At 47.4% G+C, this 23,769-nt stretch overlaps 1 protein-coding gene across 1 annotated transcript in view; it reads right to left on the bottom strand.

The window, feature by feature from the left end:
- The window catches only part of LOC112267393 (neurobeachin-like), a 338,648-nt gene that overhangs the window by 59,421 nt on the left and 255,458 nt on the right, over nucleotides 1–23,769 (bottom strand). Inside the window, 4 exon segments of the mRNA XM_042297331.1 lie at nucleotides 5,076–5,188; nucleotides 15,238–15,353; nucleotides 19,170–19,272; nucleotides 19,520–19,637. Of these exon segments, the coding sequence (XP_042153265.1) occupies nucleotides 5,076–5,188; nucleotides 15,238–15,353; nucleotides 19,170–19,272; nucleotides 19,520–19,637 (450 nt within the window).

The following is a 23,769-nucleotide window of genomic DNA, read 5'->3' on the forward strand; positions in this document are numbered from 1 at the left end:
GGCTAACTCCCAAGGAGACACACATACTGCATTTTATATTTCAAAGGAAATTACATCATAGTACAGTGCAGGAGAAGTCAAACTTGTTTTCTCTCTGGGCTTGTCAGAAGAAGCATCTTGAACAGATACAATCTAGTTCTTCAGAGTTCTTCGTTCGGGTGGTTTCTCTCATGGTATAAGTTTTCTGAAGTTCGGTAGCAGTCTATAAAACACTGATACAGTAAAGGGTGATATGCATGACTAGCACCACTAAATCTCCAGTGTCTATGAGAGTTTGGCTGCACAGCTAGCTAGCTGCATTGCTAACCTTTGCTACGACATAAACAAACCTTTCAGCAAAAACCTTTGTTAACTCTCTTTGTTAACTCTTAACATCAATAGGATTTGCTACTAGTAACTAAGCAGAGAAGGCAAATTAATGTAACGACCCTTCCCTAGTTATGACCTAGAGACGGGAGAGGGAGTATACGGAACAGTACCCCCTCCCCGACGCGCGGCTCCAGCCACAGGACGGCGTCAAAGGCGGCGAACTCGGGGATCAGGAGCGGACCAGTCACCCCTGCTGATGCGCGGGAACCTATCACACCAGCTGAGGCGCAGGAACCTATCACACCAGCTGAGGCGCGGGAACCTATCACACCAGCTGAGGCGCGGGAACCTATCACACCAGCTGAGGCGCAGGAACCTATCACACCAGCTGAGGCGCGGGAACCTATCACACCAGCTGAGGCACGGGAACCTATCACACCAGCTGAGGCACGGGAACCTGTCGAGTCAACTGGGGCATGGGAACCTGATAGACCGGCTGAGGCAGAGGAGCCTGGCGATCCGGCTGAGGCATGAAAGCCTGACGAGCTAGTGGAAGCAGGGGAACCTGGCGATCCGGCTGAGGCATGAGAACCTGACGAGCCAGTGGAAGCAGGGGAACCTGGCGATCCGGCAGAGGCATGAAAGCCTGACGAGCCAGTGGAAGCAGGGGAACCTGGCGATCCGGCAGAGGCATGAAAGCCCGACAAGCTGGCTGAGGCAGGGGAGCCTGGCGATCCGGCAATGGCATGAAAGCCTGATGAGCCGGCTGAGCCAGCAATACTTATGTAAGAATGCTGTTCATTGACTACAGCTCAGCATTCAACACCATAGCACCAAAGTACCCTCCAAGCTCACCATTAAGCTTGAGACCCTGAGTCTCAACCCCGCCCTGTGCAATTGAGTCCTGGACTTCCTGACGGGCTGCCCCCAGGTTGCAAACTCGTCCCCCTGTATGAGAGTCGTACCAGCGCCCACTTTTCTTAAATATAAAGATACCGAAACCGTACCGTGGCCCACAAACTGTGATACATACCGAACCGTGGGCCCACTGTACCGGTGCATCCTTACTGCCTACATACAGACTTGAAATCATTGGCCACTTTAATAAATGGAACACTAGTCACTTTAATAATGCTACTTTAATAAGGTTTACATATCTTGCATTACTCATCTCATATGTATATACTGTATTCTATACTATCTATTGCATCTTAGCCTATGCTGCTCTGACATTGCTAATCCATATATTTATATGTTCTTATTCCAATCCTTACTTAGATTTGTGTGTATTAAGTATTTGTTGTTGAATTGTTAGATATTACTTGTTAGATATTGCTGCACTGTTGGAACTAGAAGCACAAGGATTTCGCTACACTCATAATAACATCTGCTAACCATGAGTACATGACCAATACAATTTGATTTTAAATAAATGTTTTGCCTCATCAATATACACACAATGCCCCATAATGATAAAGTAAAAACAGGTTTTTAGAAATGTTTGCAAATGTATTAAAAATGTGAAACAGAAATAACTTATTTACATAAGTATTCAGACCCTTTGCTATGAGACTCGAAATTGAGCTCAGGTGCATCCTGTTTCCATTGATCATCCTTCAGATGTTTCTACAACTTGATTGGAGTCCACCTGTGGTAAATTCAATTGATTGGACATGATTTGGAAAGGCACACACCTGTCTATATAAGGTCCCAAAGTTGACAGTGCATGTCAGAGCAAAAACCAAGCCATGAGGTTGAAGGAATTGGCCGTAGAGCTCTGAGACAGGGTTGTGTCAAGGCACAGATCTGTGGAAAGGTACCAAAAAATTTGGGAACACAGTGGCCTCCATCATTCTTAAATGGAAGAAGTTTGGAACCACCAATGCTCTTCTTAGAGCTGGCCGCCTGGCCAAACTGAGGAATCGGGTGAGAAGGGCCTTGGTCAGGGACATGACTAAGAACCCGATGGTCACTCTGACAGAGTTCCTCTGTGGGGATTGGAGAACCTTCCAGAAGGACAACCATCTCTGCTGCATCCACCAATCAGGCCTTTATGGTAGAGTGGCCAGACGGAAGCCACTCAGTAAAAAACACATGACAGCAGTTTTCCAAAAGGCACCTAAAGGACTCAGACCATGAGAAACACGATTTTCTGGTCTCATGAAACCAAGATTGAACTCTTCTGCCTGAATACCAAGCATCACGTCTGGAAGAAACCTGGAGCAAATTTTTTTAAACCTGGAGCAAATTCCTAAAAACCTGTTTTCACTTTGTCATTATGGGGTATTATGTTTAGATTGCTGAGGCAAACAATTTATTTAATACATTTTAGAATAAGGCTGTAACGTAACAAAATGTGGAAAAGTCAAGGGGTCTGAATACTTTCTGAAGGCACTGTATATATGCACACATATGTGCACACTAGAGTCCTGTGTGGCTCAGTTGATAGAGCATGGTGCTTGCAATGCCAGAGTTGTGGGTTTGATTCCCACCAGTATAAAAAAAGTCTGCTAAATGACCTAAATGTAAATATAATTTCTCTTCCAAGTGAGCTAGCTTTGGAGCCATCGAAAACGTGAAGGGCTCTGGTTCATAAGGCCGCGGGTCCGAAGACCAGTATGGACAAGCTCCCTCTCCATTTCATAACGGTAGCTAGGAGGTAAAGTAGATCAGGTACATATGTCTGCTGTCACTTCACAGCTTTGGCTGTTTCTCCCTGAGAGAAGTTTTGACAGAGTCACTTCCTATCAGAAACACACAAAAACAGGTAGAACAACAGCCATGATAAACCTCTAGATTGTTAAGCAGAACACGCTTAGTATGCCTTCATATAGGATTATCAGCGTTTCCACTCCGTCAACTAACAGCTATGAGGAGATGAGCTTCCCTTTCCCATCAGCCACCTGTCAGTCACCAGGAAATAATCATTAAAACCTAATGAACCGCTCCACCACACCACTGTACCGCTGACATGGAGGGTGTGTGTGTATGGTTGGGTGTGTTTGTGTGTCTCCCTGTGATCTGACAGTAGGAATGCGCCACTGTGGCCCTGAGGCAGAGAACACTCCGTTCAGTTGGATTTAACACGGATGACTGGCTGGCTGATCAGCAGGTAAATTTCAGGTGTGTGAGAAGATTAAGTGGCGTATCATCCAGGAGCTAAAGGACATTTAGCCTGCTGGTACTGGCACCCATTTCCTGATTGGTAGTCACGTGACCCCATGGTGTGAGCAGCTGAGTCAGAGGACAAAATATCACTGGATCATTGCTTCCCAAATGGAACCATATTCCCTACATAGTGCACTACTTTTGACCAGTACCCTATAGGGCTCTGGTCAAAAGTAGAGCACTATATAGGAAATAGGGTGCCATTTGGGATGCACAGATGTTTTAGTGGTTTGGTGGTTTTACATGAATCAGAACACTTACAGTCTCTCTCTCTCCGAGTTCCTCCCTATTTCCTCTCTCCCCTGCTCTTTGTCTAATCTGATTATATGTGTGAGAACTCAAGCCCCTTCATTCCAGTTCAATTCGCTTTCTGGTACATCTGGAGGTAGGAACCCTGGGGTTGGAGGTGTGTGTGAGCCCTGGGGTTCCAAGGACAACTGTCAGGAGAGAGAGGCCTGTGAACTCAAGGTAATGAAGGCAGCTCAGCCTGTAAACAGCATGGGAGGATGTCACTGGAATACATTACAATACATAACTGTCTCCACAGGCCAGAGGGCTCGGGCTCTCTCTCTCACACATGCACACACACACCTGGCTGTGTACAGACTGAATCTGCCACAGGGTTACATTAGCTAAAACGACAGCAGGAAGACACAGGAAAGGTGTGTGTCTTACTGTAGACCTGCTGCCAGAGTGAACACTGGATCACCAACAGGGCTGAGTAGAAATATTCACACAGTGACTTTCTAGACTGGCTGGGTGAAACTGCTATGAACCAGGTGGAGAGGAGACTACCCTTATAGACATCTGTTAAGAGGGAAGTGTATTCACTGACATCCGTACACATACCTACCAGGGTGCTTTAGTTGGAGTTATTTCTTGTTTTCATTGTGAGTTCAGCAACCTCTCTCATTTCCATACCCTCCTTCCCCCCTTCCTGCTTTTCCTTCCCTCCCTGCCTACCTAATTGTCCCTCTGCTTTCTCCCTAGCAAACACTTGTCTGGGATCTGAGGTGAAAATGTATATTTTCACATTTGTGAAAACGGAGCTCAGAGAGAGTCAGGGAGTCGGCACTTTGAGGAAGAGCGGGAACCGGGGAAGGAGGGTGTGACAGAGTGAGAGAGAAGGAAAGCTCAGACAGGAATGCGATTGTTTTCAGGTCAGTGAGTCTGTGAGTTGACAGAGCGAGAGAGAGCGAGAGAGCGCTGCTAGGAAGTTAAACAGGGACAGAAGCCCTCATCATACAGACACTTAAAACTCTCCTACTGTTGATAGTTGAGGACAGTACCATGCCAAACAGAGCAAAGACACTAGAACATTCAGTTTATGTGCTGAGGTGATACAGTACCAAACAGAGCGGAGACACTTAGGATGTTAAACTATCAGCTCCTTCTCTACATTCCAGTGCTGGGTTCAGACTGAGCACATGATGTCTGCATTATGATGTCTGCATTTATTTCCCAGTCAAGATGGCTTTCTCTTCCAGCCTGCATGGGCCTTAATATGGAAATCCCCCTGCCGACTGAGACCCTCACCCCTCCTGTCCTTACCCCTCCTCCCCAATTTCCCCCATCGTTCCTCTCCTGAATGACAGTACCTTGGAGAGATCTCTGAAGTTGCCCGGCAGGGTGAGGTCCAGCTCCTCTGACTCATAGTTGGTGAGAACCCAGGGAAACACTGGGTACTGGTTCAGATCATTGTAGGTCCTCCCTACAGACCGACAGACAGACAGAGAGAGAGATAGACAGAGATCTGTTAGAGAAGTTCTGTGAGCGGAAAGAGGAGGGGATGAGGTGGGGCGGGGGAGGATGTATGAGGGGAGAACTGCAGGGCGCATGGGGAGAACTGCGGGGTACACATGAGGCTTAGGTTACTTTGGGGACCCAGCATGCAACATTCCAGTAGAGCATTCCATCAGACTCCTCTCAGGCCAGCTTCCTGTTTCTGACAGACTAACTTCCTGTCTGGGAGGGTGACACCACCGCTAAAATGGTCCTCACTCTGCTCTCTGTGGGGAGGCATTAGTATGGGAGCAGTGTGTGTGTGTGTGTGTGTGTGTGTTTGCCTCTGACCCTATTACGGGGGCTGAGTCACTGGCTTACTAGTGCTCTCCCATGCCGTCCCTAAGAGGGGTGCATCAGGTCGTGCCAGGCTTTTTTCGCTAAACTGGAATTGAGGAGGTTGAGTCACTGACTTTATCTTCTTGTTCGGTCTTGCGCCCCCCTCGGGCTCGTGTGGTGGGGGAGATCTTCGTGGGCTATACTTTGCCTTGTCTCAGGGAAGTAGCAGTGCGTGGGTAAAATCATCGCCAAGCCAGGGAAAAAATGCCATATTACAACCTATGTGCTGTGATAATTGCATTGTTTGCTCTATAACCTGTTAGTTCGAATGCCTTGACACTGTGATATATAAGCCTAAAGGCAGAGACAATAAAAATACACAGTGGCAGAATAAATTCATCACAAAACCAGAGAGCAACATCTGTCCGACATTTTCGGACTACTAAACAACTATTGATGTAGAACACTGGAAAGTTAGCGCAAAGTCGCAAAGAAAACAGGAGCTGCCTCCACTATTTCAGCACATCATCAAAACACATATGCTTAGTCTCAGCTCGCTGGTCACCATAGCAGCACCCACCTGTAGCACGCACTCCAGCAGGTATATCTCTCTGGTCACCCCCAAAACCAATTCCTTCTTTGGCCGCCTCTCCTTCCAGTTCTCTGCTGCCAATGACTGGAACAAACTACAAAAATCTCTAAAACTGGAAACACTTATCTCCCTCACTAGCTTTTAGCACCAGCTGTCAGAGCAGCTCACAGATTACTGCACCTGTACATAGCCCATCTATAATTTAGCCCAAACAACTACCTCTTCCCCTACTGTATTTATTTATTTATTTAGCTCCTTTGCACCCCATTATTTCTATTTCTACTTTGCACATTCTTCCACTGCAAATCTACCTTTCCAGTGTTTTACTTGCTATATTGTATTTACTTTGCCACCATGGCCTTTTTTTTGCCTTTACCTCCCTTATCTCACCTCATTTGCTCACATTGTATATAGACTTATTTTTCTATTGTATTATTGACTGTATGTTTGTTTTACTCCATGTGTAACTCTGTGTTGTTGTATGTGTCGAACTGCTTTGCTTTATCTTGGCCAGGTCGCAATTGTAAATGAGAACTTGTTCTCAACCTACCTGGTTAAATAAAGGTGAAATAAAACATTTAAAAAAGAATACAGTGATAACTAAAAGGTCCAATCAACCTAAGCAAAATATAATGTGTATGTCCATGGTACTGATTTGTGTGTGTGTGTGTGTGTGTGTGTGTGTGTGTGTGTGTGTGTGTGTGTGTGTGTGTGTGTGTGTGTGTGTGTGTGTGCATGAGTGTATGAGTGTGTTGACTCACCCTACTTGTAGAAAAACGCCAATGCCATCCTCCTCTCTTTCATGTTTCTGAAATGGTCTATGACGCTGTCATACAGTACACGCTTTTAGTTTTTGTTGTCCTAGACTATTTGGCTAATGCTTGCTAGCTAGCCTAACTTCCTTTCATGGGCAACGATTAACCAGCTAGTTAACATTAGCCTTCTACATCTAGCTACATATTGAACTTCCATCCTCCCAGGCCAGGGGCACAATGTATGAATTTGTGGTTGAGTCAGAATCGCCATTATAATCATTGGCCAGTATGGAGAATTAAGTAAAACCAAGTCCAAATCCCCATCTCCGTTCATGGCTAATTTAAGAAAGGGCCCATTTTTGCTAGCTATCTAGCCACTGGAGGACAATAACACGATGAGATGCAACAATTACATATTTTTCTGTCAATGACTTTTGGCTGTATGTAATGTGATTGGTGTGAAGCCAAATCCAAACTGGCTTCCCTTGACACTTTTTTTTGGTGCGCCAGGACCATTCACAGTTGAGCTCACTCAGTTTAGCTCAAAGGTGATTGGCTATTTTTATCAAGGAAGGCCAAATCCTTGGTGGCTTCCCTTGCATTCAATGCTTCTGGCGGCAACAATATCCTACTCTTTTTGACCAGACCATCTATCAGATAGATGGGCTACACATACAGAGACAGAGAGGCGCTGAGAGACGATATATCAATTATTATATATTTATTTGGTCAATTCATGGATGCCTAGCTTCCCTTGGCATATCCTGCCTGGTTGGCCATGTCAGGGGGTATCGTCGGACGGGGCACACAGTGTTCCCCGACCCCCACTGTCTCAGTCACCAGTAGCTATGCTGAAATAGTCTATGTACCGGGGGGCTAGGGTCAGTCTGTCCTATCTGGGGTAATTCTCCTGTCTTATCTGGTGTACTGTGTGATCTTAAGTATGCTCCCTCTAATTCTCCCATCTCTCTCTCTCCCCTCCCGGAGGACCTGTGCCTTAAGACCATGCTTCAGTACTACCTGGCCTGGCAACTCCTGGCTCTGCCTGTCTCCAGTCCACCTGGTCGTGCTGCTGATCCAGTTTCTGCTGTTCTGCCTGCGGCTATGGAACCCTGACCTGTTCACCGGACCTGCTACCTTATCCTGAACCTACTGTTTCGACCCCCTCTATCCCTCTATCTACCACACCTGCTGTCTCGACCTGAATGCTCGGCTATGAAAAGCCCACTGACATTTACTCCTGAGGTGCTGACCTGTTGCACCTTCTATAACCAATGTGATTATTATTTGACCCTGTTGGTCATCCATCAACATTTGAACATCTTGAAGAACAATCTAGCCTTAATGGCCATGTACTCTTATAATTTCCACCAGCACAGCCAGAAGAGGACTGGACAGCCTCTCAGATCCTCTCTAGGTTTCTTCCTAGGTTCATGCCTTTCTAGGGAGTTTTTCCTAGCCACCGTGCTCTTTGGGGTTTTAGTCTGGGTTTCTGTACAGCACTTTGTGACATCCACTGATGTAATAAGGGCATTATAAATCAATGGGATTGATGATTGATTGACTGTGTGTCTGTGTGTTGGTGTGCTCTTCCTTTCTCTGCATGATCCTGATGAGTATATTAGGCCAGTCTGGTGTTGGGGTTCAACGTTTCTTGTACAGAAGGAAACCAAAAGAAACGGGGAGGGACCTACCTGAATTTGACCAATAGAAACTCTCGTTTTGCTCGGTTTGCTTCTGTTTGTTTTGCGCCGAAAGAGATGGCCGCCTCGCTTCGCGTTCCTAGGAAACTATGCAGTTTTTTGTTTTTTTACGTGTTATTTCTTACACTAGTACCCCAGGTCATCTTAGGTTTCATTACATACAGCCGAGAAGAACTACTGAATATAAGATCAGCGTCAACTCACCATCAGTACGACCAAGAATATGTTTTTCGCGATGCGGATCCTGTGTTCTGCCTTACAACCAGTGTAACCGAGTGGATCACATGCAGCGACCAAAAAAAAAACGACTCAGAAAAAGAGGGAAACGAAGCGGTCTTCTGGTCAGACTCCGGAGACGGGCACATCGTGCACCACTCCCTAGCATTCTTCTTGCCAATGTCCAGTCTCTTGACAACAAGGTTGATGAAATCCGAGCAAGGGTAGCATTCCAGAGGGACATCAGAGACTGTAACGTTCTCTGCTTCACGGAAACATGGCTAACTGGAGAGACGCAATCCGAAGCGGTGCAGCCAGCGGGTTTCTCCACGCATCGCGCCGACAGAAACAAACATCTTTCTGGTAAGAAGTCGGGCGGGGGCGTATGCCTTATGGCCAACGTGACATGGTGTGATGAAAGAAACATACAGGAACTCAAATCCTTCTGTTCACCTGATTTAGAATTCCTCACAATCAAATGTAGACCGCATTATCTACCAAGAGAATTCTCTTCGATTATAATCACAGCCGTATATATCCCCCCAAGCAGACACATCGATGGCTCTGAACGAACTTTATTTAACTCTCTGCAAACTGGAAACGATTTATCCGGAGGCTGCATTCATTGTAGCTGGGGATTTTAACAAGGCTAATCTGAAAACAAGACTCCCTAAATTTTATCAGCATATCGATTGCGCAACCAGGGGTGGAAAGACCCTGGATCATTGTTACTCTAACTTCCGCGACGCATATAAGGCCCTGCCCCGCCCCCTTTCGGAAAAGCTGACCACGACTCCATTTTGTTGATCCCTGCCTACAGACAGAAACTAAAACAAGAAGCTCCCACGCTGAGGTCTGTCCAACGCTGGTCCGACCAAGCTGACTCCACACTCCAAGACTGCTTCCATCACGTGGACTGGGAGATGTTTCGTATTGCGTCAGACAACAACATTGACGAATACGCTGATACGGTGTGCGAGTTCATTAGAATGTGCGTTGAAGATGTCGTTCCCATAGCAACGATTAAAACATTCTCTAACCAGAAACCGTGGATTGATGGCAGCATTCGTGTGAAACTGAAGGCACGAACCACTGCTTTTAATCAGGGCAAGGTGTCTGGTAACATGACTGAATACAAACGGTGCAGCTATTCCCTCCGCAAGGCTATCAAACAAGCTAAGCGCCAGTACAGAGACAAAGTAGAATCTCAATTCAACGGCTCAGACACAAGAGGCATGTGGCAGGGTCTACAGTCAATCACGGACTACAGGAAGAAACCCAGCCCAGTCACGGACCAGGATGTCTTGCTCCCAGGCAGACTAAATAACTTTTTGCCCGCTTTGAGGACAATACAGTGCCACTGACACGGCCTGCAACGGAAACATGCGGTCTCTCCTTCACTGCAGCCGAAGTGAGTAAGACATTGAAACGTGTTAACCCTCGCAAGGCTGCAGGCCCAGACGGCATCCCCAGCCGCGCCCTCAGAGCATGCGCAGACCAGCTGGCCGGTGTGTTTACGGACATATTCAATCAATCCCTATACCAGTCTGCTGTTCCCACATGCTTCAAGAGGGCCACCATTGTTCCTGTTCCCAAGAAAGCTAAGGTAACTGAGCTAAACGACTACCGCCCCGTAGCACTCACATCCGTCATCATGAAGTGCTTTGAGAGACTAGTCAAGGACCATATCACCTCCACCCTACCTGACACCCTTGACCCACTCCAATTTGCTTACCGCCCAAATAGGTCCACAGACGATGCAATCTCAACCACACTGCACACTGCCCTAACCCATCTGGACAAGAGGAATACCTATGTGAGAATGCTGTTCATCGACTACAGCTCGGCATTCAACACCATAGTACCCTCCAAGCTCGTCATCAAGCTCGAGACCCTGGGTCTCGACCCCGCCCTGTGCAACTGGGTACTGGACTTCCTGACGGGCCGCCCCCAGGTGGTGAGGGTAGGCAACAACATCTCCTCCCCGCTGATCCTCAACACTGGGGCCCCACAAGGGTGCGTTCTGAGCCCTCTCCTGTACTCCCTGTTCACCCACGACTGCGTGGCCATGCACGCCTCCAACTCAATCATCAAGTTTGCGGACGACACAACAGTGGTAGGCTTGATTACCAACAACGACGAGACGGCCTACAGGGAGGAGGTGAGGGCCCTCGGAGTGTGGTGTCAGGAAAATAACCTCACACTCAACGTCAACAAAACTAAGGAGATGATTGTGGACTTCAGGAAACAGCAGAGGGAACACCCCCATCCACATCGATGGAACAGTAGTGGAGAGGGTAGCAAGATTTAAGTTCCTCGGCATACACATCACAGACAAACTGAATTGGTCCACTCACACAGACAGCATCGTGAGGAAGGCGCAGCAGCGCCTCTTCAACCTCAGGAGGCTGAAGAAATTCGGCTTGTCACCAAAAGCACTCACAAACTTCTACAGATGCACAATCGAGAGCATCCTGGCGGGCTGTATCACCGCCTGGTATGGCAACTGCACCGCCCTCAACCGTAAGGCTCTCCAGAGGGTAGTGAGGTCTGCACAACGCATCACCGGGGGCAAACTACCTGCCCTCCAGGACACCTACACCACCCGATGCTACAGGAAGGCCATAAAGATCATCAAGGACATCAACCACCCGAGCCACTGCCTGTTCACCCCGCTGTCATCCAGAAGGCGAGGTCAGTACAGGTGCATCAAAGCTGGGACCGAGAGACTGAAAAACAGCTTCTATCTCAAGGCCATCAGACTGTTAAACAGCCACCACTAACATTGAGTGGCTACTGCCAACACACTGTCAATGACACTGACTCTATTCCAGCCACTTTAATCATGGGAATTGATGGGAAATGATGTAAATATATCACTAGCCACTTTAAACAATGCTACCTTATATAATGTTACTTACCCTACATTGTTCATCTCATATGCATACGTTGATACTGTACTCTATATCATCGACTGCATCCTTATGTAATACATGTATCACTAGCCACTTTAACTATGCCACTTGGTTTACATACTTATCTCATATGTATATACTGTACTCGATATCATCTACTGTATCTTGCCTATGCTGCTCTGTACCATCACTCATTCATATATCCTTATGTACATATTCTTTATCCCCTTACACTGTGTATAAGACAGTAGTTTTTTTGGAATTGTTAGTTAGATTACTTGTTCGTTATTACTGCATTGTCGGAACTAGAAGCACAAGCATTTCGCTACACTCGCATTAACATCTGCTAACCATGTGTATGTGACAAATAAAATTTGATTTGATTTGATTTGATTTGATTAAACGGTCTCCGTAATGAAAGCGTCCATGGTTAGGAGCAAAGGGTGTATGTGTGTGTGTGTGTAGTGTGTATGTGTACATGTAGTGTTTATATGTAGTGTGTGTAGCGTGTATGTGTAGTGTGTATATGTTGTGTTTATATGTAGTGTGTATGTAGTGTGTATATGTAGTGTGTGTATGTAGTGTGTGTGTACATGTAGTATGTGTATGTAGTGTGTGTAGGTAGTGTGTGTAGTGTGTGTATATGTAGTGTGTGTGTACTGTGTATATGTAGTCTGTGTAGTGTGAATATGTAGTATGTGTGTGTAGTGTGTATATGTATTGTGTATATGTACTGTGTATGTGTAGTGTGTATATGTAGTGTGTGCAGTGTGTATATGTAGTGTGTGCAGTGTGTATATGTAGTGTGTGCAGTGTGTATATGTAGTATGTGTAGTGTGTATATGTATTCTGCGTTATATATGTAATTACAGAGATATAGAACTGTTCTCCTGGTCACCGTGTTGTCATTGAACACGCCTGATGTGACACCACCAGGCTAACCTCCTGATTGGACAGCCGTTGGAGGTTACCATGGATACCTCAGTCATGGCGGTGCCCACATGCAGCTGTACTGAGGGTTGCCAGATGTGAGAGCTTAGTTTTCCTCTTCAGGAAAATGGTTTTGATGGTTTTCAGATGGAACCCTAACTCAGCCATGAGAACCACGAGGAGCTCCTCAACCGTCCAAGTCGCCACAAGTCCTCTCTAATTTCACACTGCTATGGACTGGTCCAATCAGAAGACACTGCTATGGGCTGTCCAATAAGTAAGCACTGTTATGGGCTGGTCCAATCAGAATACACTAATATGAGCTGGTCCAATCAGAGAACAGAACTATGGGTGTGATGGTGTGATATCAACAACTGATTATAGAGCAGTATTACACATTAGCAGAAAAGCCACAACAGCCAGTCAAACAGGAGACAGGAGACCACCATCAACCTCCCACTCTCCCAGCATCCTAGCCTCCCATCCTCCCACCCTCCCAGCATCCTTGCCTCCCATCCTCCCAGCCCCCTAGCCCCCCAACCTTCCAGCCCCCAGCTCCCAAGCCTCCCATCCTCTGAGCCCCCTAGCCTCCCAGACTCCTAGCCTCCCATCTCCCCATCCTCACTGCCCCTAGCCTCCCAGACCTCTAGCCTCCCAAACCCCTAGCCTCCCAACCTTCCATCCCCCAGCTCCCTAACCTCTCATCCTCTGATCCCTCTAGCCTTCCATCCTCCCAGCCCCCTAGACTCCCAACCTCGCAGCCCCCTAAACTCCCAGCCACCTAGCCTCCTATCCTCCCAACCCCCTAGCCTCTCTGCAATGTTCTGCTCTTTCACCAGACTACCAGCCTCCGATAGCTTCTCAAACTTCTAGCTTCCCTGCTCTACAATGTTCTGATCTGTCCCCAACCTCTTGGCTCTGTGTGCCCCTGGGGGCTACTCTTACTTCCTCTGACAGAAACATGTCATACCCAAATTATAATGTACTTGATTAGGACACAAAAGTTCCCACAGCAAATAAGATGGCTGCTGAGTGTTTGATGTACTTTAATGGAAGGGTGGTTCTCCTGCTGCTGTGATGTATAGATAGAATTAGAATTATTAGGGTTAGATCTGGGTGTTGTGAATGAGCTTAAGCCCGGACATTAGCTTGGAGAGATAACGGTGTGAGTAGATTTACCACGGTTGTAGCCTGTTCCTGTTCTGGGGTGATGGTGTAGGAGGGAGAGGGGGGTCCTGTGTGTGAGGGTGTATGGAGGAGACAGGGGTGAGGGTGTAAGAGTGTAGGGGCGGGATAGGGATTGTAGTGTGGTGTGGGTAGATGTTCCAGTGCTATTGTAGGGTGGTGGTGTAGGGAAAGACGGGTGAGGGGTGTGAGGTGGGTGCGAGGTTATAGGGAGGAGATGCGTTGTGGGTAGAGTTCCAGCCTGTTCTGAAGTGTCAGGATGATACCCACACACAACACACACTCTGACATGTCAGAATGTTAATAACAGTAGAATAGTGTTTAATTAGAAGAGCACTGGCTGCATGTTAACACCTTTTGCCCTCCCTTCCTCCTCCACCACCCCTCCTCCTCTTGCCTCCATCTCCCTCCTGTCTTCCACCCCAACTCCCCTGACACTTCCGGCAGCTTAGGTCATTACCACACATTTTTTATGAACTTCCACCATGTTTTTCTGTCTGCCGTACATCTAATTAGATGACAATAACATATCGAACTCACGCCACAGATAAATATAAATATGCATGAATCTGCAGCGAGCGAGGGATGTGACACCTCTCAGAGAGGAGTGGTGCGGCAGGCGCTCTCGTCTTCCAGTTAGTCACAGTTCAGAGGCGACAAAGAGGCACGCACGCACACGCACACACGCACGCACACGCACGCACGCACACACACACACACAACCACACACACAACCACACACACACCCACACACGCACACACACACACCCACACACGCACACACGCACACACACGCACACACACACACACACACCCCACACACGCACGCACACACACACACCCACACACGCACGCACACACACACACGCACACGCACGCACACACACACACACACACGCACACGCACACACGCACACACACACCTACGCACGCACGCACACACACACAACCCCTAATTATCCTGGAGGATGTGTGATCTGCAATAGTCTTGCTTCCTTTTTCCTTATTTTCTTGCTTCAAATAAGTCAGTCATATTCCTCCACATGAACAGTGAAGTAAGGCTACCAACATTACGAACAGTACTACTGCTTAGGAGTGAACTGAACACTGAAGAGAGCATCTGACTCCTTAAACAAAGACAACTTACCTGTAGGTCCTGGCTGGGGTGTTTTAACAGCCAGTCAACAACAACATACACTACATTCATCATGGTAGAATAATAGATGATGAGATTTTGGGTATGGAGAGAAGAGGTGATCGGCTCAATACAACAACATGGATCCATCCAAGATGAGGGGGAGAGGGCATAGGAGAGAGGGAGAAAGGGTGAGGAGGAAAAAGAGGAGAGAGGAGGAGACTGAGAAAGGAGAGAGGAGGAAAAAGGGTGGAGAAGGGATGCTGACCTGCGACGGTGTTGAGGAACATGAGGTACTCGAAGTTGGAGATCTCCCTCCTCTGCCAGCGCTGGGTCATGTTAGACGACTTGAAGAGCTGCCGGGGCGTCGCCATGGAGATACGCCTGCACAACAACAGAGGAAGAAACACCTTAGGCTGTGTCCAAAATGGAACCCTTTTCCCTATTTATTGCACTACTTTTGACCAGGAATCATTCATACCAATGAGGTTTAAGTAAGAGGTTCGTAAGTGTACTCAAGAAACCTAAGTGCACAACCAGACACACATAGACCAGCTAAAGACCAAAACTCCCAGACACGCATTCATTCAGTGAGAACTCAGAGCAGCACACACTGGCACCGCGTGACAGCTTCATCAGCATGTGAGACCTAAGCATTCTTCAGCCATGACCAAAGTGTCAGAGTCGTGCAGGCCTTGAAGTGACTTCAACTCAACACATGGGGAGAATCAAAAGTTGGATGGAGGCTGTTTCTAAAAGACCTAACACTACAATGGCTAACAATACTAGCTAACACTAGTCAATACCTAACATTAGCTCATAGCTAACACTAGCCGATAGCTAACACTAACTGAAAGCTAACGCTAACCAATCGCTAACACTAGCTGATAGCTAACACTAGCTAACAACAGAGAGCTAACACTAGCCAATCAACGGCTAACACTAGCTAACTGATTGCTAACAATAGATGTGTGTTTTGTGGTACTTAATGACAGGGTGTAGGTATGGTAAAGGGTCTGTCCTCAGTCTCCTTCTGTGTATTTTACTGTGCGGTCAGGAAGGCAGGCAGGCTGCAGCTCTGTGCTACAGAGACTTAACTCAGAGAATTAGATCAGTTCAGTCAGGGTCAATGACCACTCATTCCAATGATGGGAGCAATGGGATTCACTTCCTGTTGAACGCGGAACGAGGGAGAGCTCGGTTTGTTGTTTTGGAACGTTTGCTCTTTTGAAAGTGTATTAAAAGGTTTCTTAGTAACTAGCTACTTTTTGAGTTTGGTCCTGCAATGCAGTTGCATCAGTTGCTGGGACTGCTACTCTCAGTGATCCTGCCGACCAAGGCCGGGTCTAAGGACTTATTTGGCGTAACAGTTAGCCTAGCTGCTAGCTAGTGGGGTTTTCCTGACGGCTTGAATGCAGCCCACGATGCGGTTAGCCATTGTGGCTGGGACCACGGATTGTCCCGGGCTTGTAGCTGGCTAGAACCCTGCTGTTTATTGTTGTTTTCAATCTTCCCTGTGACTTATCCTGTCTGGAAATGTGAGGAGTAACAGCGTAACCTACGTTGCTACCATGACAAAGACCAAAGCCGGCGGGACTACCGTTGAGGACAGTGGTGTCTCTCTATCACAGGTGAAGGATCTTTAAAACAAACAAAAATAGTTCTACAAGCAGTTGTTACAACAACAGAAAATAGCTTTAAGTGTTTGTCCAAATACTGGTAGAGTCAACTAATTAAAGAAAGGACGACCTGACCAGAGATGTCCAAGACCTGAGGAACAGTTTGTAGTTCTCCCAGGGTCAGCTATGAGTTTAAATAGGAGAACGGCAAGATGACAGCAATCTGTAAATCATTGAGAGAGTACATCAGTTCTATATGTGAATCCATGATAACAATGACGGAGAAGTCAGATTATCTTGAGGGACAATCAAGGTGGAACAACATGGTTGTGGACGGAATTGCAGAATCTCCACATAAGACCTGGATGGAGTCTGAGAACAAAGTGGGGGAAATGATCTCGGAGAAACTGAAGATGCACCACAGGAAGGTTGAGGTGGAGCACGCCCACAGAGGTGACAGGCCCAGGTGACAGGCCCAAAGGCCCAGGTGACCCATCACCCAGGTGACCCAGGTGACAGGCCCAGGTGACAGGCCCAGGTGACAGGCCCAGGTGACAGGCCCAGGCCGGTAGTGGTGAAGTTCCTGAGGTTCAAGGACCAGGTAGCCCTTCTGGAAGGAGCAAAGAACTTGAGGGGAATGTATATCTTCCTCAACGAGGACAATCCTGAAGCTGAGCGCAGAAGAGGAAATCCCAGCCATGAAAGCTGTCAGAGAGCGGGGGGATATTGCTTACATCCGCTATGACAGGATCATTGTCAACCCCCCCCCAAAGCCTGGAAGGGATGGGAGAGCCACGCCTATGGGTTCATAGCAGCACACACACACACCAACTGATTAATGGACTGCTGAACGTATATCTTTTTTATCTTGATTGTTTTCTCTTTTCCATATTATCTCTATCTCTGATAAGCTACCCAGGAAAGGGCTCAAAATAGCCCATAGTAATATACTGTATGTAGCCTTAGAAATAAGGAAAATGAAATCAATAACTTGCTAACATCAGATAACATTTGTATATTAGCCATTTCTGAGACTCACATAGATAATTAATTTGATGACACAGCATATACAAGGCTATAACATCTGTAGAAGAGACAGAAATGCTAATGGGGGAGGTGTTGCTCTATATATTCAGAGCCATATCCCTCTAATTCATAGAGAAGATCTCATGTCAAGTGTTATTGAAGTGTTGTGGTTTCAGGTTCACTTGGCACATCTAAAGCCTTTTCTTTTGGGGTGTTGCTATAGGCCACCAAGTGCTGACAGTCAGTATCTAAATCATATCTGTGAAATGCTTGATAGTGTATGTGATGTAAACAGAGAGGTCTACTTTCTTGGGGACCTGAATATTGACTGGTTTTCAAGCTGTCCACTCAAGAGGACTCTTCTCACTGTAACCAGTGCCTGTAATCTGGTTCAGGTTATTAATCAACCTACCAGGGTGTTTACAAACACTACAGGAACAATATCATCCACATGTATTGATCATATTTCTACTAATATTGTAGAACTTTGTTCTAAAGCTTTAGCCGTACCTATTGGATGCAGTGATCACAATATAGTGGCTATATTCAGGAAAACCAAAGTTCCAAAAGCTGGGCATAAAATAGTGTATAAGAGATCATACAAAAGAACAAGCTGAGGAGACTAAATTACTTGGTGTTACCTTAGATTGTAAACTGTCATGGTCAGAACATATAGATTCAATGGTTGTAAAGAGGGGAAGAGGTCTTTCTGTAGTAAAGAGATGCTCTGCTTTTTTGACACCACACTCCAAAAAGTCCTGCAGGCTCTAGTTTTGTTTGTCGTGTGGTTGAGTGCTGCAAGGAAAGACCTAGTTAAGCTGAAGCTGGCCCAGATCAGAGCGGCACATCTTGCTCTTCATTGTAATCAGAGGGGTAATATAAATACTATGACTGACTGCATCACTTGTTCTTTTAATAAGAAACATTCATGTGTTGAAAAGTCTCAATTATTTGCATAATCAATTTATACACAGCTCTGACACACACAGACCCTTACCCCACCAGACATGCCACCAGGGGTCTTTTCACAGTCCCCAAATCCAGAACAAATTCAAAAAACCGTACACTATTATATAGAGCCATTATTGCATGGAACTCTGTTCCATCTCATATTGCTCAAATAAACAGCAAACCTGTTTTAAAAAAAACAGATAAAGCAACACCTCACTGCACAACGCCTCTCCTCTATTTGACCTAGATAGTTTGTGTATGTATTGGTATGTAGGCTACGCGTGCCTTTTTTAAATTGATGTAGTTCTGTCCTTAAGCTGTTCTTGTCTATTAATGTTCTGTATTATGTCATGTTTTGTGTGGACCTCTGAAACAGTACAAAAATGTCTCTGCTGTAGGCAGGGTCAGCTGCTGGCAGGGACAGTTCCACTCTCCACAACACAATGGAGGTAGATGGGGAGACTAACAATACACACCCTGCTAAATAATATGGACACAATGCACCCCATAATACTACTCTGGAGCCAGTATTGCAAAGGCCAAATACGAAACAAAATGTTTCATGAGCTAAACATTTAAGTGTGTGTGTGTGTGTGTTAGTTACCTGGCTTGTGGTAGGCCATAGCTGGTTCCCACTCCGACCCTGGGTAGACTGTAGACCACCTTCTTCACTGTTGCCTGGTCTGGGAAGTTAAACATCACTGACGCTGGGAGGAGAGACAACAAAACGTGATTAATAACCATTCTCAACACTATGTTAAAGTGGTTAAGAGAAGCAGTTTATTATATATCATCTTCAGAATGCAAACAGGACACATCTGAGACCAGAGTGTGGCTGTGTACAAAATGGCACACTATTCTCTATGTAGTGCACTATGGGCTCTAGTCCAAAGTAGTGTACTATATAGGAAATAGGGTGGCATTTGGGACGTAGTGAGTGTGTGTGATGCTTACTCCTGTTGGCCATGAAGACCTCCAGGCCAGTGTTCTGGAGCAGGTATCGCCTGGAGAAGACCGCTCTGATCTCACTGAACATCCACTTACCATGCAGACCCTCCGAGTACGCCAGGACCTGCAGAGAGGAGAGGAAAAGAGAGGAGGAAAGGAACAGGAGTGGAAAGAGACCAGACAAATGGTTTACATTGTGACAAACACAGGTTGTAGACTGTTGCAACTAGGTTGTAGACTTCCATTGTCTCTAAATATTCTATTTCCCAGATTCACCTCTGTCTTTAATATCTATTTCAGGTGGTCTGCAACACGCAACCAGGGTGTAAAAAAACAGGAAGAACAGGCCTCTGGGTTACACACATCAATACCAACACAAGAAGAGGAGAGACAGAGAGGAGAGGGGAGAGGAAAGGAGAGGATGGGGGTGAGCAAAAGAGAGAAGAGAGGGGGATGAGGAGAGAGGGATCATTAGTGTGCAGCACCTCTGGGACAGCAGGTCTACTGAGGGAGTTTAAGAGAGGCCTCCGTGACAGGTGAAAAAAATCCCCCTAACACACCTCCCGCTCTCCCTCCTTCCAACACTGTCTGAGCACTTGGTGCGGCCTAGTCTCCCCAGGTTACAATCACACACATTCCCATCCTATCAGTGTAGCTGGACACAGACAGAGACATGAGAACCACCTAGGGCGGGGTGCGAGAGAGAACAGGTGAAACACAACACACAGAGAGGGGATGTAGCTCGAGCCTGACTGACAGTCCAGGGGGGGAACTAGGGAGGGAGGCAGAGTGAGATGTTGGGCTGGGGATGTTAGGTCCAATGCTAATGCTCATTTAAAACAGTGACAAGCAGGAGTAGAGTAGGAGAGGACAGGAAGAGGAGAGGGTAGGAGAGGACAGGAAGAGGAGAGGGTAGGAGAGGACAGGAAGAGGAGAGGGCAGGAGAGGTGAGGGTAGGAGAGGACAGGAAGAGGAGAGGGTAGGAGAGGGGAGAAGAGGAGAGGGTAGGAGAGGACAGGAAGAGGAGAGGGTAGGAGAGTGGAGAAGAGGAGAGGAGTGATGCAGCGGTGCATTCATTTCTCCCTGGAATAGCTGTGGCTTGACCTCCCTGCCACATCAAAGTCTCTGGAGCTCAATTAGAAGTGGATTAGATGGAGAGAAGTGGAGTGAAGGGCAGAAGGTGGCAGGTTTTAGGGAGCGAGGGAGGGAGAGGTGGGGGGAGGGGTGGTGGCATCTCTGCTTCTCCTTCCTGTGCTGCCCCAGGTTGACAAATCAGCCACCCCAGGCTCTAACAGTTGTCATAGAGACAGACTGCCTGCTCAGCGAACATTTGTAGTAGGGAGCAGCTGAGGAGGAGGAGAGGAAAGATGGAGAGAGGGAGAGGTGGAGAGATGGGAGGAGATGGAGAAAGGGAGAGGTGGAGAGATGGGAAGAGATAGAAAAAGGGAGAGGTGGAGAGATGGGGAGATGGAGAAAGGGAGAGATGGGGGATGGAGAAAGGGAGAGGTGGAGAGATGGGAAGAGATAGAAAAAGGGAGAGGTGGAGAGATGGGGGAGATGGAGAAAGGGAGAGATGGGGGATGGAGAAAGGGAGAGGTGTAGAGATGGGGGAGATGGAGAAAGGGAGAGATGGGGGATGGAGAAAGGGAGAGGTGGGGAGATGGGGAGATGGAGAAAGGGAGAGGTGGAGAGATGGGGGAGATGGAGAAAGGGAGAGATGGGGGATGGAGAAAGGGAGAGGTGGAGAGATGGGGGAGATGGAGAAAGGGAGACTTGGAGAGATGGGGGAGATGGAGAAAGGGAGACTTGGAGAGATGGGGGAGATGGAGAAAGGGAGAGATGGGGGATAGAGAAAGGGAGAGGTAGAGAGATGGGGAGATGGAGAAGGGGAGAGATGGGGGATGGAGAAAGGGAGAGCTGGGGGAGATGGAGAGAAGGAGCGGTAGAGAGAGGGAAAGATAGATGAATGGAGAGATTGTGAACAGATCAGGATGAAGAAATATGAGGAAAATTAGGAAAATTACAAGAGAATACTATTATAATGCATGGCCTGATCAACCTTACATTAAAAACTACTGAAGAGGCTGTGTCTACATGGATGTATTACCCCTTCCTGGTTCCTCTTGTATGTTGCTATAACTGGGAACAGAGAGCATGCAGGCCAGGCCAGGCCACAGGGTTAAAGACAGACAGTGCAGGCCAGAGACCTCACCAGCAACAAAACACAGGCTAAAAAGCCTCCGCTTCAAACAGCCCACATCAAAACATTATGTCAGAACAACAAAGCCGTGACTTAAACCAACAAGCAGCGAGGGGCCCCTGCAGATTGGAGGCTTGACAAAGCCCAGAGAGAAAGGGGCCCCTGTAGACTGGAGGCTTGACAAAGCCCAGAGAGAGAAGCAGCTGTAAGAAATGCCATTTAATGAACCTGTTTGCTGAAGCTGTCAAAGGTGTCAGAGCTGACGAGCGCTGGGGACACAGCCAGCCGGCCAGCCAGCCAGTCAGCCAGGCCCCAGACAGTCTTGCCTGCCAGATGGAGACTTCGGCCCCAATCTAATCAGCCCACCACCACGAAGGATGACCAAGGAGGACCAGGCCCCTCCAGATCCACCCCTTCTCCCCCCTTGCCCAACCCACTACCCGCCTCATCACCTCCCCTGCTCTGCTCACATGCTGTCACACTACAGGGGGGTGGATGGGGAGGGGCTGGAGGCAGACAAGCCCAGCCTTTTGTTTCCATGCAAGCCCCCCCAGCCCCCCACCTCACACACATTAAGATCCCATGGTGCGTGTGTGCTGCTCTACTAGCTGGGTGGAGATCATACCTCTCCTATAATGACCATAATGCAATTGAACATTTCTGTCTTTTGTTTCCTGTCCTTGTGTGATGTGACAGAGGGCGGATAGCTGCACTGAGCCTGTGGAACATCACATCAGTGTGGAGAAATATTGTGACAGCTGAAATGAGGAGAGACATCGGTGACAGCAGTGCTTAGGCTGAAGGTCACATGGAATAACATACAGTAGAAAACATCACATAGACGTAGAAGTCCCAAGCAGCGGGCGGTCAAAGTTTTGTTCATTGGTCCTTTTAGCAATTATTCAGCATTTACCCGGTATTGTCCTACGCTGTGTCTGACGTTAACCCTGTACTGTCCAGCGTGATTGAACAGTACACATTTATATATTTATTTATTCGGGTCAATGTGACTGACATTAATAAGTGTGTGTGCGTGTGTGCGTGCGTGCGTGCTTGTGTGCGAGTGTGTCAGTCAGTTCTGCTGAGATGGGGCCATAATAAGATGATTGAGTCAGGCCCCAAGCCAGCATGACTGATACAGTTATAAAGGAGAGGGGAGCAGAGTGACAACCTGCTATCATAGTAGATCCCTGTGTTCTCCCCTCACACAGCTAATAGAGTGACAACCTGCTATCATAGTAGATCCTCTGTGTTCTCCCCTCACACAGCTAATAGGCTTCTAGTGGAAAGCCTCGACACTGCCGGATCCACAGCCCAGGAGATGAGAGAACAGATGAGGATGAGAGAGAGAGAGAAGGAGGGAGAGAGAGAGAAAAGGAGAGAGAGAGCGAGAGAAAGAAAGAGAGAGTGACAGAAGGAGAGAGAGAGAGAGAAGGAGAGCGAGAGAAAGGAGAGAGAGAGAGAGAGAGAAGGAGAGAGAGGGAGAGAGAGAAGGAGAAAGAGGGAGAGAGAGAAGGAGAGAGAGGGAGAGAGAGAGAGAGAAAGAAAGAAAGAAAGAAGGAGAAAGAGGGAGAGAGAGAGAGAGAAGGAGAGAGAGGGAGAGAGAGAGAGAGAGAGAGAGAGAGAGAGAGAGAGAGAGAGAGAGAGAGAGGGAGACAGAGAAGGGGAGAGAGGGAGAGAGAGAGAGAGAGAAGAGAGAAGGAGTGAGAGAAGGAGTGAGAGAAGGAGATAGAGAAGGAGAGAGAGAAGGAAAGAAGGAGAGAGAGGGAGAGAGAGAGAGAAGGAGAGGGAGCGAGAGAGAGATAGAGAGAAGGAGAGAGAGAGAGAGAGAGAGAAGGAGAGAGAGGGAGACAGAGAAGGAGAGAGAGGGAGAGAGAGAGAGAAAGAGAGAAGGAGCGAGAGAAGGAGAGTGAGAGAAGGAGAGAGAGAAGGAGAGAGAGAAGGAAAGAAGGAGAGAGCGAGAGAAAGGAGAGAGAGAGAATGAGAGAGAAGGAGAGAGAGAGAGAGAAAGGTGAGAGAGGGAGAGAGAGAATGACATAGAGGGAGAGAGAGAAGG

The sequence above is a fragment of the Oncorhynchus tshawytscha genome, linkage group LG14, assembly GCF_018296145.1.
Source record: "Oncorhynchus tshawytscha isolate Ot180627B linkage group LG14, Otsh_v2.0, whole genome shotgun sequence".
NCBI classification, from domain to species: domain Eukaryota; kingdom Metazoa; phylum Chordata; class Actinopteri; order Salmoniformes; family Salmonidae; genus Oncorhynchus; species Oncorhynchus tshawytscha.